The sequence below is a fragment of the Lissotriton helveticus genome, chromosome 1_2 (assembly GCF_964261635.1).
Source record: "Lissotriton helveticus chromosome 1_2, aLisHel1.1, whole genome shotgun sequence".
NCBI lineage: Eukaryota > Metazoa > Chordata > Amphibia > Caudata > Salamandridae > Lissotriton > Lissotriton helveticus.
Window position 1 is genome coordinate 453101971 of NC_136058.1, and position 18176 is coordinate 453120146.

General features: G+C 48.5%; 1 protein-coding gene across 3 annotated transcripts; it reads right to left on the minus strand.

The window, feature by feature from the left end:
- Positions 1 to 13694: 13694 nt before the first annotated feature.
- Positions 13695 to 17929, minus strand: LOC144807711 (uncharacterized). Of its 3 annotated transcripts, none has more exons than XM_078673362.1 (2): positions 15216 to 17929; positions 13695 to 15068 (listed from the first exon to the last, which is right to left on the minus strand). In XM_078673362.1, the coding sequence occupies exons 1-2, from the start codon at positions 16932 to 16934 to the stop codon at positions 15045 to 15047; spliced, it is 1743 nt and encodes a 580-aa protein (XP_078529488.1). In that variant the 5' UTR covers positions 16935 to 17929; the 3' UTR covers positions 13695 to 15044. The 3 variants fall into 3 exon arrangements, with proteins under 3 accessions (XP_078529488.1, XP_078529487.1, XP_078529486.1); XM_078673361.1 differs by having other exon boundaries at positions 15120 to 17929; XM_078673360.1 differs by having other exon boundaries at positions 13695 to 17929.
- Between the last annotated feature and the right edge of the window lie 247 nt (positions 17930 to 18176).

Genomic DNA, 18176 nt, shown 5'->3' on the forward strand with positions numbered 1-18176 from the left:
TGAGACGGCCCAGAAGGAAACCACAGCGACGAACACCCACGAGTCATATGACAGGGTTTGATTAGCTTTGTCAATGCCAGGTACTGGGGTGGGGGGTCGGGGGGGGGGGGGGGAAGATGGGTCCGGGACGATTGGTCCACACACTACCCCCGATTTTCTACTTACCACATGCCCACATCGTGTCATGATCGGCAATAGACCGAAATGGAACTTTGGGGTTTTCAAGTTGGGGTTAGGGAGGGTGGTAGGGAGTTGAGGGGGAAGACTTTTGGGGAGGGGGTTCTTGTTGGGGGCAGGTGGGCGGTTGGGGAAGGGGTAGGTGGGGGAACCGGTGTGCTGCGACAGATGGGGACCCTACGGTCAATGTATTAGAGTGAAAAGAAGTGACAATTTGTAACAAGTGAAAAATGGAGCGGAAAGCGGGAGACAGGTCCACTGGGGCACGAGGGATGTGGCGCACGTTAACCTGCGGCTGGAGGAGGCCTTCTAACACTCACACTAGAATGTGCAGGGGCTTGTGGGAAGCCACATTCAATGTTGGAGCTGCAAGGGAGGAGAGCAATTTCACTGACACTCAGTGGTCTTGCTCGTCTGTCCCCGCAGCGAACGTCATTTAGTAGGGGTCAGATTGCTGAAGATTCACTGAGTGAGTTGTGAGGTGCAATGTGTCTACACATGATGTGGTCACATCAGACACACCATGCTGCATAATATTGACAAGCATAAGGTGCTACGTAGGTTGACACGCTGCTCTGGATCAACAAAGCATAGGGTGCTACGTAGGTTGACACGCTGCACTGGATCAACAATTTTGCAAGAACTGTGTGCAGGTTGACGTATATTTGTGTTCGGTAAGGGGGACTGTACATGTAGAATTCAAGCCATTGTGCGCGTGAGCTATGTGCTGGCCAGAATCTGGAGTTAAATTAGCAGTCATCCACAAATTTGTGAACCGTAGCTACGCTGCCCCTGTACATAGTTTGTGTGGTAATGAATTTGGGAGGTAAAAAGACACAAAGACGATTGTACAGCTCCAGAGTGTCAAACACCACAAAGCTCCGTGTAACTGTCCTTTTCAAACTGCAGAGATGCCATCATATACAGAACAAGTTTTTCTCATGCCAGCGTAGAAATGGTTCTTTGAGATTGCATGACACTCATATGTGCGTCTGCCAGCAGTGATGTTTTGTGTGGTCCGCTTCTCCATTTTCTTTAAAAGTTTCGTCTGGAGGCGTGGCCAAGATGTCGGAGTGAGCAGACGCTTCTCCCCGGAGCTCCTCCGATCCGACTGGGCCCAAGCCTGCATAATAGCGTTCTCCCCCCCGTCACAGCACAGTGGGGAAGGCGGAAGCGAGCGCAACGAACCGGGGCTGCCCCATCACCCATCAGGGCCCCGGTACACCTGCGGCAGGGAGAGACAGCAGAAGACGCGCCGGCCCGCCACGGCAGCCAGAGCCGGGAGCAGCGAACAGTGCTCCCTCCCAAGAAAAGCAGCGGCCGGGTCTCATCGGAACCCGCGCCTTGCATCCAGCGGGCGGCAGAGGAGCGGCGCCCGGCCCTGCGGCGCCGAACAACCCGGTGGTTTGGTTGGGGCAGAGGCCCGGGGCCCGGCGGCGCCGCGCACCTACGGACGCCAACCAGCCTACATCTGGGACGCTGGACATGAGCCTCGCTGACAGGCCGGGCTGCATCGAAGGGTGGCCCTGGTGAAGGTGCCTTAGAGGTGAGGAGACTTTCTTCATTGCCAAGGGACAAGCGGGATGCGGGCAGGTGAACTCCAGCGCGCCCAGAGCATACCGAGTTAGCGACTACGGCCCGGCCTTCCTACCCTTGCGCCCACTCTCGCGGCCCACTGCCTGCCACTTCCGCCACTGCGGACGGGACACCAGTCACACGGCCACTGTTGGGTCCACACTGCCTATCCGTGCCGACCGGATTGGGGAACGAGTTGAGATCTGAAGATCAGAGGCCTTCGCAGCCTAGTCATGGGGTCCCGCGGCCGCCGCACGCACCTGGAACGGGAGCACCGCGGCTGCGGTCAGCCCCGTGTAGCAGGAGCTTCCCTCGGAATGGCTGGCCAGAGAGGGGGAAAGAAGGGCGAGCGGACCCTGCCGGAGGTGTTAAACAAAACCCAGGCAAAAGCGGACAAGGGACACCCATCGCCGAGCCAGTCGAAGGCCCAACAAGACGCCAGCACGGGTGAAATACACATAACCCGCTCCTTTCTGGAATCCCTTTTCAACTCCCTTAGGGAAGATTTCCATACCCTGAAGCAGGAGGTGGCGGGCGAGGTTAGAGAAGTGCGGAGAGAGGTGGACAGCCTCGGGGAGAGAGTGGCCGCCATGGAGTGAGCAGACACCGCCAGAGATGAGGAGATAGTGCAGCTGCAACAGGAGGTGATACACCTGAAAGACCAGCAACTGGATCTCCAAGCCCACGCCGAGGACCTGGAAAACAGGTCCCGCCGGAACAACATTCGGGTCCAAGGCGTTCCATCCAAAGAAGAGGGCACTGACGTGGTGGGCTACCTGCAGGACTTGTTCCGCGACATCCTGGGCGAACCCGCAAATTCAGATTGACAGGGCCCATCGGGTGGGACTTGCGAGACGGGCTTCAGCCCCACCCCCGGACATTCTAGCCTTTCTTCCAGATTACCCGCTCAAGGAACGTATCCTCAGCGAGGCCAGGAAGCAGCAGCCCTTACAATTCCAAGGACACCCAGTGGCCCTCTATCAGGACCTGTCCGCCATAACGCTCCAAAAACGTAAGTCCTTCAAAATTGCTACGGACTTCCTGAGGGAACATGAGACACCGTATGCCTGGGGTCACCCCTTCCGTATCATCTTCAGGTGGAACGGGACCTTGCATCAGCTCCGCTCCCTCCAGGACACCTGCGGGTTGTTAGGGATCACGGCCACAGAGGAAGACACGTCCACTCAGCGGCGGCGGCGATCCACCAGAGATGGCTGGCAACAGGTCTCGCGACGTCTGTCGTCAGGACCCAGTGCGCGGCCAGACTCACAAACCATCAGAGCAGACATGGTCAACGCGGTGCGGGAGGCAGCCCGGGACACTGCACAGACATCCTGAGACATTCACAGGGGGAGAACACTTCAGCATCCATCATTTAGCAGGTACTGGGCGCTGGGGAGGGGGGGCGAAGGGGAGAGGACTAGTGGCTGGACGTCCACTCAGGTAACCTTCCATTGACTTGTTCCTTAGTGGGACTGGACTTGGGACAATGATGTGCTTGGGGGCGGGAACTAGGTTGTTTCTTCAAGGTTCCTTGTTGGGGTTAGGGGGGGATCCGGGTGGGGCTGGGAGAGGTGTTGGGGGGAGTTGGTGGGGGGGGGGGGAAGAGGGGGAAGGAGGGGAGAGCGGTCCTCCTTGTCCACGAGTACTGAGCGGGGTTGTTCTACCTTTCTCACCTACAAGACACGAGTGCACTACGCAGATGCTTCACCTGAAGGCTTGACATGGCACGCCCATTGACCATTCTATCTCTCAACGTGAGAGGACTGAATAACCCGGTCAAGCGCAAAGCGATCCTCTCTCTCCTGGAGCACTCGGGGGCGGACATCTGCCTCCTACAGGAAACATACCTACTCCCCAAAGACCACCATAGACGTAAATCACGTTCCTTCCCATGGCAATTTTTCTCCTCTGCACACAAGAAAGTGGCTGGGGTGGCGATCCTGGTGGAAATCCTTTGGGGGGACGGGTCCTACAAAAGGAAGCAGAGATCAAAGGCAGGCTACTGGCGCACCGTTTCCTCATTGCAGGGCAGTCCCTACGGATAGGTTCCATATACGCACCTAACGATGGACAGGAGGCATTCTTCCACAAGGCCCTGGAGACGGCCACAGCCACCACACATCCACACTTATTACGGGGAGGCGACCGTAACCTAGTATTTCACAATACAGGGGACCGATCGGGCCAGCGCTCTGGCCGGGAGGGGGCGCTCTCGGCGGCGGGTCACACTCGCCTTGCAGACCTAGGCCTCATCGACTTGTTGCGGCATGCACACCCACAGGCCACAGCGTACACTCACTACTCAGCAGCTCACAAAACATACGCAAGGCTCGACTACTTTTGGTGCTCCTCTCAATTAGCATCTCGCGCACGAGATGTTGAGATACAACCCGCTTCTCTGTCGGACCATTCTCCGGTGGTGGCGTCCTTCCTGATGCCAACCACGCCTGGACCCCAGCGGCATTGGCGCCTGCGCGATAGCCTACTGCAGAGTCCGGATGTGCTTGAGCGAATTAAGACGGCCCTCGGCCAGTTCCTGGTCCATAATGCTAACGGGGACACCACTAAGGCAACCCAATGGGCAGCTCTCAAGGCAGTCCTCCGGGGCGAATTCATCTCACTGCCTACGGCCAACAACAAGGAACGCTCACAAAAGAGGGCCGAGATCACCCACCGTGTGGCTGAGCTGAAACAAATGCATCAGCGCACGGGGCGGCACGAGCGTGGCGTCAACTATGTGCAGAGCGAAAGATGCTTGCAGCCTTGGACCAGGATGTGGCTGAATACGCCGCCCTGCGGCTGCGCCATGCATATTACACAGGGGGGATCACTGCGGGAGACTACTGGCGAGCAGGCTGCGGGAGCAGCAACAGAGGCAACACGTTCAGACCCTCCAGCACGGCCACGGTGACCCGATCACAGAGGATACGGCTATTGCCGCTGCCTTTGGGGACTTTTACGCTGAGCTCTATGCAGCAGATCGGCTGGACCTGCAGGCAGGCAGCGACTACCTGCGGGGCGCGACCCTTCCCTTCTTGAGTGAGGCACAGGCGGAGTTCCTCGACCGCCCAATATGCTTGGAAGAGGTGATATCGGCGATATCCCGCCTCAAACTGGGTAAATCCCCGGGGCCAGACGGCTATTCAGCAGCCTTCTACAGGGCGTTCTGCCCGCGATATCAGTGATCCCCAAAGCCGGCCGGGATCCCACCCGGTGTGGCTCCTACAGACCAATATCCCTGTTGAATGTTGACCTCAAGCTCTACACGGGAATCATCGCGAGCAGACTCGCCCCATATATGCAGCAACTGGTGGAACCCGACCAAGCCGGGTTTTTTCCGCAGCGGCAAACCAGTGATAATACTAGACGTGTCCTTCACTTGATAGAGGCTGGGTCCCGAACGAGGCCAGGTTGCATGCTGCTTACCATCGAAGCTGAGAAAGCATTCGACCGAGTGCACTGGCCGTACCTGGACTTGGCACTGCAGAAGTTCGGCATGGGTGAGACTCTACGCAACCGTATCTTTAATTGTTATAGGCAACCGACCGCAACGGTCCGAGTCAATGGCCATACCTCCCTACGATTCCCAATTGGACGTGGAACCAGGCAGGGCTGCCCGCTTTCCCCCCCTACTGTTCGCGTTATATATGGAACCACTAGCGCAACGTATAAGACAGCACAACCTCATTGAGGGCATTCCGTTTGGCGGTGACACGCATAAGATCAGCCTATACGCTGGCTACATTTTACTCTCTCTGATGAAGCCGATGCAGTCCCTTCGGTCGCTCTTTGTGGAGCTCCATACCTTTGCGCTGGCCTCGGGCTTCAAGGTCAACGTAGGGAAGTCGGAGGCCCTTAACATATCCTTACCGCCAGACGTACTGACGGAAGCCAAGGCTGAATTTGACTTACAATGGTCGGACTCTCCCATTTCGTACCTGGGGGTCTTGTTGGCGCCGACTGTGCGAGATACGGCAAACGCCAACTAGGCGAGGCTCAGCTCGCGTCTTAACGAGGAACTTAGGAGATGGAAACACCTCACACTCTCCTGGCTGGGCCGCATAGCGGCCACTAAAATGACCCTGCTGCCGCAGATTCTCTATGTCTTCCAGACCCTTCCCCTCTGCCCACCAGTAGGATGGCTCCAAGAGACGCAGTCAGACTTAGCTTGCTATATTTGGAATGGCCGCCGCCCGCGCTTTAAACATCTGATCGCTACACTTCCCCCTGCACATGGCGGAGTAGGAATACCCAACCTCACTTTATATTTTCAGGCTGCCCAGTTACGCACGCTTGTGGAGTGGCACCAACTGGAATCCAGTAAACACTGGCTCTTCCAGGACCAGGCGGTGGCAGGCCGACCGCTTCAGGGCGTCCCGTTCTTACCGCGCCGCCACAGGCCACCCAATCTCTATGCGTCGCAGATCACGAGCACGGTCCTGAACACATGGGACAATGCAGCAGTACGGCAGGTTCTCACCTCATTCCCCTACCCAATGACACCGATCTTTGGCAATCCAGACTTTTCCCCTGGTCTCGACCCTCAGGCGTTTGAGATTTGGAGGAAGACACCTTGCAGAGCGGTGGGACACATGTTTGACCTCAACGGTATCCTTCCCTTCCAGAAGGTGAAGGAGGACTACGGCATACCGGAGACGGATCGCCTGCCCTACCTGCAAGTCAGTCACTGGGTGCTACACCCGTCAATTAAACCTGGCGCGCAGCGACTCCTCACGCCGTACGAAAAATGGCTGCTGACACACACTTCCGACAAAAAGCTGCTCTCTGACCTGTACCAACATCTACTTCTCACCAACATCCATTCATGCAATGCTGGGAGGGCCCGATGGGAGAGATCTGGGGAGAGGGCTCACACAAAAGGAGTGGGAGGGCATATACCACAGAGCCAGACACTCAGCCTACCACATGGGCCTAACCGAAACATTGACCAGTGTGGCCACCTATTGGTACCACACGCCTGAACGCCTACACCGCTGGGACCCCCGAGCTAGTGACCGCTGCTGGAGAGAATGCGGGGGGCTTGGCACACTAGAACACCTATTATGGAGCTGTGAACGCTTACAACCTTACTGGACCTCAATCTTAGATTTAATAGAAATGCACCTAGACACCCAGCTTCCCCGATTCCCTGCCTATGTGCTGCTCGGCCTCCCTAACTCCTTGATGTACCCCCTGAAGTCCATGAGGGGGAGACTTATGGCGATTGCATTGGGGGCAGCACTACAGAACATTGTGGCGCATTGGAGGGACCCTCAACCCCCTCTGCAGCTTGGGTGGTTGCATAGGCTATGGATGGTACTAGGTATGGAGAAATTATCGCTGGCAAAAGCAGGGAAGGGTGCAGAATTCGCGGAACTCTGGCGACCGTTCTTGACCCTACTCACAGAGGAATTCAGGGAACTGAGCTGCCCCCGCTACCTGCGATTGCTGCGACTGGCGGATACCCCACTTGCAGACCCTAAAAAACAGTCACATAAGACGAAAGCCCGGAAGTGAGACAACCTCTGTGAAACCCTTGAAGTGATGTTGGCCTCCTGCTATTTGCTTGCTCGATGGACAAGGAGGGGGGTGGGGCGGGTGGTGTTGGGAGGAGGGCTTGTTGGGGTTGTTTTTCTTTTGTTCTATGACATAACGCAACCAACGATGGCTCCTGATCCTTTACTACGCGGCCGGCCCAGCTGGGTTGTAGGCGGCTTGCTGTGTATAAACGCAACTGTAAGGAGCTTGTTACAGAACTGCCTACATACCTGTATTATCATTGATGGGCCCGTGCCACTTCGAATGCGAGCCGCTGTATCACCTGTGATGTCTTTTCTCTCAATAAAAAGATTTAATACTAAAAGTTTCGTCTGCCTGCGAAATCTCCAATTAAAAAAACACAAGCATTTGCAATGCAATTGGTCTTGCCTTTGAGACCCTATATGTATTTAGCTATGCAGTACATTAGCCTGGGCGCTGAAACATCTACTGGTCTTTAACATGGAGGGAAAGTAAGCACCAAAGTACGTGACACGCCAGGTATGGGAACACATGGAGAGAAATATTGCCTTTTAGCTGGAAATGGTGTAGGCCAAAGCTGTTTTTAATACAAAATCAGGACCTTCGGTGGTCAGATCACTGAAAATACAAGATTTGAAAACAATATTGTTTACGGGTGCTCGCGGAAGACAATTTTTATGGACTGCAATCTAGAGAATTCTAAAGTGATTCTGGTATTTTACTGACCTCTGCTGGTCGTTTTCCTTCAAGATAGTTAAATAGAGGCAGTTGAACAAGCAGAAAGCAATTCTGGTATTTTACACCTATAAAAAACAAGCATTTACAATGCAACGGTTTCGCCTTTGTAAAAGTTAGAGCTATTGGCATTGTAAATGACAATTTTTTTTATTTATGTGTTGGTTTTGAAAACATAAATAAATGGCATTGTCATTTACAATGCCAATAGCTTAATCTCTCGCAAATGCGAGACCTATTGCATTTGCATCCACACGCACACACACAGAGAGCCACACACACAGCAACGTCTCGCAACACTCGATAAAGTGAAAAGCTTAGCTCTGGGGAAGCTTGTGCTAAGTAACCATCAATCCATCAATCCTAAGTAACCATCAATCCAATTCATTGAGCATTCAATAACACCTGGGGATGATAGGGTGAGACAAACCGGAGGATTGTGGAAAATTTAAAGAAGTAGAGGAACAGAAGAAAGGTGAGACACCAGGAGCACTGATGAAAGAAGAGAGAATTAAAAGAATAGAAGAAAGGTGAGACAAGCAGGAAGACTGAGGAAAGGTGAGAGAAGTAGAAGAATGTGAGAAGGGTGAGAAGAGAAAAAAAAGTAGGGAGGATTGAGGAAAGGTGAGAAACGCAGCAGGACTGAGGAAAGATGAGAGAAGTAGAAGAATAGAAGAAAGGTGAGGCAAGTGGGCTTGAGAAATAGTGTAGCGAAGAGTGAACACGACAGTGTAGTGGGCGACGGTTGTGAAGCATATGTTAAGGTCTGAAAGAGGCAGGGGGACAATATGTTGAGACATGGAGGAGAGGTGTGGTGAGACTCAGTAGAGTTTGGGGATTCATTGCGTTGGAGCATGGAGCAGAACTGTGGGCAAACTAGTTTGTTGAGATAATGTCTGGTGGGTAAGTGGGTATGTGAGGGACGAAAGAGAAGCGTGGTGAGGTTTGGAGGAGAGTTGTAGGAAGGGCAGCGCACTGGGGTTTGGGGAACAAGGTGGGTTGAGAGGTGTGGAAAGACCTTTAAAGACCGAATGCGATCAGGCCCTACCACCGGCACATCCACAATGAAATGACCTTTGTACAAGCGCCAGGCAAACACCGAAGACAAATCTCCCTCTTACGGGCCCCTAATCTGATAGTCATTTCCACTGATTGTGAGAACCCGTAGACTGTTCAAACACCTTAGCGTGCTGAAACTGGCAGGCACGCAGGGCTGTGTTTATCCTCAAAGCCATTCCGGGGGAGGGGGCTGGGCCTCCGGCTTGTAGGTTCGTCGTGGTGGTGAAGTGAGGGTGGAATTTAGAAAAGAAGTCCATGCAGAACAGCGAAGTGCTGAAGTTTTGAGCCGTTTTGAGCCGTTTTGAGCCGAGCGCTGCAGCACAGGCCGTGCTGTCCAAGAACTAGTCATGCCAGGGCGCCCCCACTATCCGCTCGAGACAGCCGGGTGATGCCACTAGGTCATGCCATCCCCGGGGAAAGGCAGCCGTGGGTGAGGAACGGACTTGTAGAGGTCGTGTGAGAAATGCATTCCAAAGGCATGCTCTTCATATCCGGCCTGATCTCTTCTTTTCACCAACACTAATTCTTTATGGTATATCTCCATATTGTACGTGTCATAATGCATCGCTTTTTTATGTGGCCTAACGGCTAGAGCGGTCGATCCCGAAGCTGGGGAACCGGGTTCGAGTCTCGGCAGGGACGCTCCACATCCTGTTATTCTGGGTAAATCAATTAATCTCCCCGTGCCTAACAAAATGAATGTGCCCGTCTGTAACGCAACTGATGCTCATGTAACGCGCTGGGATACCTTTGGTCACGTTCGCGCTATATAACACTAACAAAATAAAGGGAAGACTTTATAATCCACGAGCAAATATAAAAAAAGATATCAAAAGAATATTTACAAACGTTCTCATCTATCTCACCCAATGCATCAAAAATATTAAAAGCAACATTTCCCCCCAAAACCGAGCACAGGCGAGAGCCAAAACAGTATAAAATTAGTTCCTATATCTTGTATATCTTTAGGTGGCTGTTAGGTCAGAGGGTAAAAACAACGACTTATCCATTTTTCCTTTTCTTTTATTGTACTTTGTATAACATGCCTTTTCAATGTTCTATGTTGTTACGGTTTTAATTAACCACACAATAAACCAAGGAAAAAGAAATAACGTTCAATAAAGCAACAGCTGCAAATTGAGTGTATTATCAGCTGGTGCTGTTAGTAATTATTTGGCGTCTTGATAAATTCCCATAAACTTCAATACGTGCTACTAATTTGTAGATGTGAATGACAAATTTGTGATGAACATTTACCTGTGTGACTATCACTATTAAGCTAGGATTTTAAATTCGTACCTGCGTCTGTTTGAAGGATTTCGCAATACTGGCTGACGGCGCGGATTGGGTCATTAACGATTGTAATGTGTGGCATATTTGATGTCGGAGTTTTAATTCAATTTTAACTGTTTGCGTTAGTATTTTGTATTAAGATGCAATTGCACGAATTATGCTAGGAGACGTCTTCCTCGCCACCCCTGTCCTAAACCATTTTATTGCCCGAGGACTTTGGAAAAACCCTCTTAAATACCAGACTTCATCCTTATTGTGGGGGGGGGTTCAAAGGTTTGACAGGCCGCACCTATTCTATGCCCCACACCCCACACAGAGACTCACCTGCCACCCAACATTAGTCTGTGATATTTTGCCTCATTGGCGTACACCGGCTAACAGCCCCCACTTCTCCCTCGCTACAGACAGCGTACGGGGAATCCTTTTCTCAGGGTCTCCCGGCACGTTGTGCACCGGAGCACCTGCTACCTGCCGCACACGTGGATCTCTAGCCTCAAGGGAGTCTTTTTCGGTCCTTGTCACTCTGTGCTTTATGAACAGCAACTGTCCCCTGCAACACCACTAATCCCCCCGGCACTCACACTGGGCTGCAGAGAAAGCTGCGTGCGCTAAAGCGAACAAGCCGAGGCCCACCAGCCCCTTCCAGAGCGAGGACGCCATGATCAGCTGCTGCAGCCTCTTCCCGACCCGAGGCCTGCTCCGCTGCCGCGCACTTCGATGGCGTCACGAGGAGTGGGAGGCGCTCTGATGACGTCACTATTAAATTATTGCATTTCTACACAGCGCGAGCGTTACCTGAAGCAGCTCTTTACAGTTTAGGCGACCCGATTTTGTAAACCAAAAACCGGGACGTTCCAGCTACTTAGAAGTAGGACCATATTTATTGCCCTCTTCCACGTAGGACCTCATTATAACCTAGACAGAGCGAAATTGCCGCGTTTTATTTCACTATGTGTGGGACACCTAAATATGTTTCTGGTAGGTAAAACCAGCTGTAAACAAGTCAGGTCCCGGGCCGGCCAGCCAATCACAGCCGGCCCGGGGAATGACGTCAGGGGGGTGTCCCGGGCCGGCAGCCAATCACAGCGCGGCCCAGGACAAAGGGGCGGGACTTAAAAAAGCCCGAGAAACGCCCCCGAATCGCGTTTTCACGGGGAAAGCGTGATTGACAGCCTCTGTCTCGCAATGGCTAGCCTCCATTTATGGAGCTAGCCAATGGGAGACAGAGGCGGGACTAAGCCCCACACTGTAGGAACATAAGATTTCTCCTGGGCGGAGCTAGTGCTCCGGCCCAGGCGAAACCTAAAAAATAAAAAAAAATAAAAAAATCTTAAAAGGGGCTTACAGCCTGCCCATTACTTACCATTCATTAGCTTTCTGGTCACTCATTTTCTTGATTCTCTCTAGTCAGCAGTATCAGGGTCATGTCATGAAGTTTCACTTTCTCTTTCCTCTGCTGTTCCCTGAAGCCTGAATCAAATAGTTTCTGGCTGGCAGCCAACATCCTTCAACTTAACGCATGCTTCGCCAGTTATTCCTTTTCTCAACTTTTACTTTTGAACATTTCATGTTGACATGTTTTCGGATGGTCTCCCCTTCTCCCTCACATTCCTTTTGCATTGTTTGCTTCTAATCCGATCCCCTACCCCCACATTGTTGCTTGCACCAGCCCTGAAACATGCTCATTGTGCATGCACTTTTCATTTGTGCGGCTGCGGAAAGTCTTATGTTTTTGTGAGCGAGTGGCAAAACAGCCAACCAATTGTTTATGTGCTGCCAACTAAAAATTACTTTTGTGCACTTTATGCAGAGTTATAAAGCGATGTTTACCGCAAGCAGCAGTGGGATATTTACTTGTAAAACAATGCAAGCCGTTCAGTAATATTACATGTTTACACAATACAGGGAGGCTACTTTGCTCTAGCAGCCTGTGGACCAATTACCACAACTTAATTACCATTCGCTTAATTTGCGTTCTTCTACCAAGAAACCGTGAGCCAAATTCTCAGCAGCGAGTCAGCCATCTTGCGCTGCTATAAATAACATACATTTTTCTCTCATCACCACCACTCTCCGTTTTTTTTTTTTCAGCGACAGCTGGTAGGAGCACATTTTTTCCTCTGCTAGTGGTTTGTTCTCAGAGACCTGCAGGGATGCATTCAAGTAAAAGCTAGCAAAAACCATGAAGGGGCAGAAATTAATAGGTCTTGGAGCTGTTGACATGTGGGTGATGCATAGCTTTATTTATTTTGATGTCTGGCGATTTGAGGAGCTCAGACTGAGAGAAGTGAAACACAAACATTCTACCAGAAACCAGCAAAATGAACTGAATATAAAGGAAATGTAGATATACTTAAATGCATACCCTGCCTGTCAGCTCTCTTCCAAGTTTTAAGAGGTCTAGATATGGAAAATACACAAAGCGGTCATTTTCTGCAGTGGGGACTAGGTAGTATTTGTATAGCTTCTATTAAAAAAAGAAAAAAGCTATAATGTTTTAAGCTATGTAGCACAGCAGCTCGCACGGCTGTGCCTCATTTTAAACAAAGCCAACATATGTCGCATAGGCGAAACCTATTGGGTTTGCCAAGGCTTGTTTTCTATGGGAGGGTGTTGCCGCTATCAGTGGTTGGGAAGGAGCGGTGCTTGACCCGGCACAGCTTCTTTTTGGCTGTATTAAATTACTTTTTTGCAAATTTGGCATCACCTCCTTTTTCAGGGGGTGGAAACATTCAAGCCTACACTCCTGAGTAACTTCACACTCAAATGTGGTTAATGACCAAAAGTAGTAATATCACCTACAGTAAACAGGTAAACATACACTTGTAATCACTCCTACATTTAAGATACTACTGTGAATAGCTCCATATATTTAACATCTATGACTGTTGACATTTTCTGCTCCATCACAAACTGTTGGAGTTAAATAAAAACTGAAGTCTTGAAGAAACAGCAGTATGTCTCCAGCCAAGTGTCAATATATTTGATGAAAGATAAGAAAGGCATAAGATATGTGCAATCACAATAAACTGGATGAGAAGTCATTTAAAAAAAGCTGAAATGTACAAGTGTCTACTTTTTTTCTATGCATTAGAGAAACATTTTGGAGTGATGGGTTGCAAGGAAAAGCACTGCCAAGGTTCCATGCAAACGTAAGCCCTTACCCGGTCTTATATGCAGGCAGAACTTTAAGCAAGCTTTGAAGAAAAAAAAAAAAGGAGGTGCTAGAGTCTGAATTAGAACTCTTTATTATCCATTACAAGCATACAATGAAAAAGGCATATAACGTCATTAACATAAAACTTCAGAGAAAATGGAGAAAAAAACCTGAAAAAAAGGTATCTGCTTCTCAAGCCCACCTAACCTTTGTCTCCTCAGGGTACAATACTTTGTATTACACTAGCCAATCTACAAGGCAAAACTGTATACAATATTGCGCTCAGTTAAATGGGTATCACAGCGTGTCTGCCACAGTGGGATCTACTATATACCCGTCTCTGCCACCCTCTCTGCATTCTGTTCGAAGACCTTTTCACAGAAAGTCTGACTCCGTCATTTATTAGATCAAAGGAAAAATCACAACGGAATAACAACTTCAGCCATCAAAAGAAAATGTATAACTACAATTGTTAAAATAGGATATACATCTGAAAAAGTTAATTCATTAGCAATATGAACGTCTTTTTAAACTGGAAAGCAGATAATAGCATTAAAAAGCGTCACTTGAAAGAAATATAATATGAAAGCATTAACAAAAATAATGCATTGTTGTGATCTTGCATATGTAACACGTGCGTATAACGCTCTTCAGAACACTCCGAAAGCAGAAAACAAGCAATATATCTTAAAACGATACCTGGGCCTAGAAACACAGTCTGAATTAGAACAGGAGGACTGCAGGTCAAAATAGTCAAAGGTCACGGACCACATGAAAGATAATATCCAATGGATGGGGCGTAATCAGCAACCAATGGAGTGAGAAGCATTCTCTTTATGCTTTTCTACCCAGTTATCAGTAATCCGGATACCTGAGGGGAATTCTACTAGTTTGGGGAAGCACTCTAGTGAAGGTAAGTGGTGGTCACTGTGGGACTGTGTAATAAGGCGGTCCACTACAGGACTGAACTTTCACATCCCCTCACATCCAAAATGGTGGCCAGAAGATGAAGTGGTCCTATCTCTCCAAGCCTTGGAAGAGTATGCAGAGGGCTTCAGACTGTGAGTCAGACCCACGCAGATTGCAGAGGGTATCACCTGTAACACAAGGACAATGATCCCTTTCGTTCCTTTAAGGACTTCTGTTTTGCAAAATGCGTGTCCAAGTTTGATGTTGGACTTCGGGTTGGCCCTCAATAACCCATACTGCAGTACATTCTGTACACTGGAATCTTTCGATGTGGTTATGTATTCATCCAGGCCTATTATTGGTAATATTAGTTTAATCTATTTCAATATGGCCCCTCGCTTCCTATTCTTGGAATGTGCAATCTGGGAATGTGTGGTCTTTTCTAAATAAACAGAGTGCTATGGAGAGATTCTTATGTTTACATCAATTGCTTTTTATTTATATTTGTGGCTAGTTATAATTTCAGACCTGCAAGACAGACCAGAAATTTTGCTACGATGCTTTAGAATTATTTTATCTCCTCTTTAATCTCATTTGTTGTTGTTTGTGGCAGCTGCTAGTTTTTTTGTACCAAGGCCACCTCATTAGTTGTCGTTTGTGGCAGCTGCTCATTTATCTTTTCCAGGGCCACCTCAGTTGTCGTTTGTGGCAGCTGCTCATTTATCTTTTCCAGGGCCACCTCATTTGTTGTTTGTGGCAGCTGCTCATTTAGCTTTTCCAGGGCCACCTCAGTTGTAGTTTGTGGAAGCTGCTCATTTATCTTTTCCATGGCCTCCTCATTAGTTGTCGTTTGTGGCAGCTGCTCATTTATCTTTTCCAGGGCCACCTCAGTTGTTGTTTGAGGCAGCTGCTCATTTATCTGTTCCATGGCCTCCTCATTTGTTGTTGTTTGTGGCAGCTGCTCATTTATCTTCTCCACAGCCACCTCATTTGTTGTTTGTGGCAGCTGCTCATTTATCTTCTCCAGGGCCACCTCAGTTGTGGTTTGTGGCAGCTGCTCATTTATCTTCCCCACAGCCACCTCATTTGTTGTTTGTGGCAGCTGCTCATTTATTAGTTTCATAGCCATTTCACTTGTTGCTTGTGGAGTTTGATCATGTATCTGTTCCATTGCCACCTCATTTGTTGTTGTTTGTGGCAGCTGCTCATTTATCTGTTCCATGGCCACCTCATTTATTGTTTGCGGCAGCTGCTCATCTTTCGGTTCAATGGCCACCTCATGTATTGTTTGTGAAAACTGCTCATTTGTCTGTTTTAAGGCCACCTTATTTATGGTTTGCTGCAGCTGCTCATCTTCCTGTTCCATGGCCACCTCATTTATATGTTTCGAGGCCACTTTATTTATGGTTTGCGGCCGCTGCTCATCTTCCTGTTCCATGGCCACCTCATTTATCTGTTTCGAGGCCACCGCATTTATTGTTCGTGGCAGCTGCTCATTTATCTGTTTCGGGGCCACCTTATATAGGGTTTGCGGCAGCTGCTCATTTTCCTGTGCCATGGCCACCCAATGCATTGTTTGCGGCTGCTGCTCATCTTTCTGTTCGAGGGCCACCTTACTCACTGTTTGTGGCATCTGCTCATTTATCTGTTCCAAAGCCACCTGCTCCAAGGTACTGATAAGCCCTGTGTGTGTTTTCTCATGCTTAGTTAGATTTACTTTCTGACTAAAACTTTTATTGCATTTAAAACATTGAAAAGGCTTATGCCCAGTGTGTGTTCTCTCGTGTTGAGTGAGCCTGGCCTCAAGAACAAAGCATTTCTGGCACTCAGTGCACTGATATGGTTTTTCAACACTGTGGGTTCTCATATGTTGAGTGAGATTGGATTTCTGACTGAAGCTTTTTAGGCATTCCATGCACTGGTACGGTTTTTGCCCAGTGTGAATCCTCTCGTGTTGAGTTAGATTGGCTTTCTGAATGAAGCTTTTCTGGCATACGGAGCACTGATAAGGCTTATGTCCTGTGTGTGTTCTCTCATGTTTAGTGCAATCAGATTTCTGACTGAAGGGTTTGTAACATACAAAGCACTGATAAGGTTTTTGGCCAGAATGGGTTCTCTCGTGTAGAGTCAGGGTAAATTTGTAACTAAAGGCTTTTTCACATACAGAACATTGAAAGGGTTTTTCTCCAGTATGTGTTCTCTCGTGTTTAGTGAGACTTGCTCTCTGAGTGAAGCTTTTCTGACATTCAGCACACTTATAAGTCTTTTCCCCCTTGTGCGTTTTCTCATGCTGAATGAGTGTAGATTTTAGACTAAAGCATTTCTGGCATTCAGAGCACTGGTAAGGTTTTTCCCCAGTGTGCTTTCTCTTATGTCTCTCAAGGTGGGATTGAAATTTAAAGGTTTTCTTGCAATCAGTGCATTTAAAAGATGGTTTCTTAACACGTTGGGTTTTGCGTTTTTTATGTCCTATCTTGATCTTAATTATTTTCCAGAGTCTTGACATGTTTAGAAAATGTTCAACACTAACCTGTGAAATAATCTACAAGAAGCCTTCTCAACGATTGCATTTAGACCATTATCACCATTTCTTGTGTTTATTATGTTGTTAACCCTATAGGAAGCCGATGTAAGTTGTAACGTTAACTTTCTCAGCGATTTCCTACTGGCTAAAGAAGAGCTTCTATAGTGGGGTTAATGCCTCCACCTTTATGCGGTTTCTCATGCAGCAGCAGGCTTTACTTGTGACTGAAGCTTTCTCATTAAGTTCTTTAGAAATTAAAAAAAAAAAAACTAAGGTATTTGACTAGGATTTATATGTACAATTTGGATACAGTTTACATACATATAAATTCAGGAGATAAGGACTTGTGAGGTGGCAAGGTCTACAGTAGGGTTAATGAATTCTAAGGTTGGAAAGAACAACTTTAGAGCCTTTGCCGTAATCTGGGAAACAGCTATTTCAATGACGTTCTTATGTCCTGAGACTGTTCCTTCGTCCTTAATCAGTTGAGTGTTCAAACTAACCTCTGTTCACTAATTTTGTAGTGATTGCTTTGGTCTAAGAAAAAGCATCAAGCTCTGCAAAGTATTCTTCTTGTTCCCAACAGAATTCCTAATGTTGCATCACACAAATCACAAGAGGTTGTTTTATCCAATATGCACCATGAAGTAAATATTGACCTGTCCCCTTTCAGTTTACCGCTGCATTCCATTCACGGCAGGCTATTTAAACCTTAAATGTTTTTCGAAACCACTTTAAAAAAAAAAAAATATATGGTGATTTTACTTTGAAGGTTAAGTGATTTATATTGAAACATATGGAATCAGAAAGTCATTCAGTAGTTTTCTTAGCTCTCAGTTCCTCATCACTCTTGGCTTCTACACATTTCTTCCTTCGTGGAACACCGAGGCAGCTTCACATCTTCAGAATAAACCTTTGTTCTATGAGGAATTTTCTTACTAAACTGACATTTCACTTTTTCTGTCCAGCTTCAGGTACCTGCAGAATTAAAACCAGAGACCGTTACTGAATGTGAATTGGTACAAAAACTTACTATCTGAACTAATTTAATGCAGAGTAATAGTAGTTTGATAGGCAAAGCATACAGGCAAGCAACAAACATTGGTTTAAGAAAATCCCTGGTCAGCTTCTGAGGCCTGGGCTGAACCATGTTGCCAAGTCCCGTAACATGTATCTCAACACCTGAACGCTATACTAAAGGCCATTTACAGCTCATAAAACCTC

Bases quoted from the DNA above. Each gene is read 5' to 3' on its own strand.
- LOC144807711 (XM_078673360.1), bottom strand. From the start codon at position 16,934: ATGTCAAGACTCTGGAAAATAATTAAGATCAAGATAGGACATAAAAAA.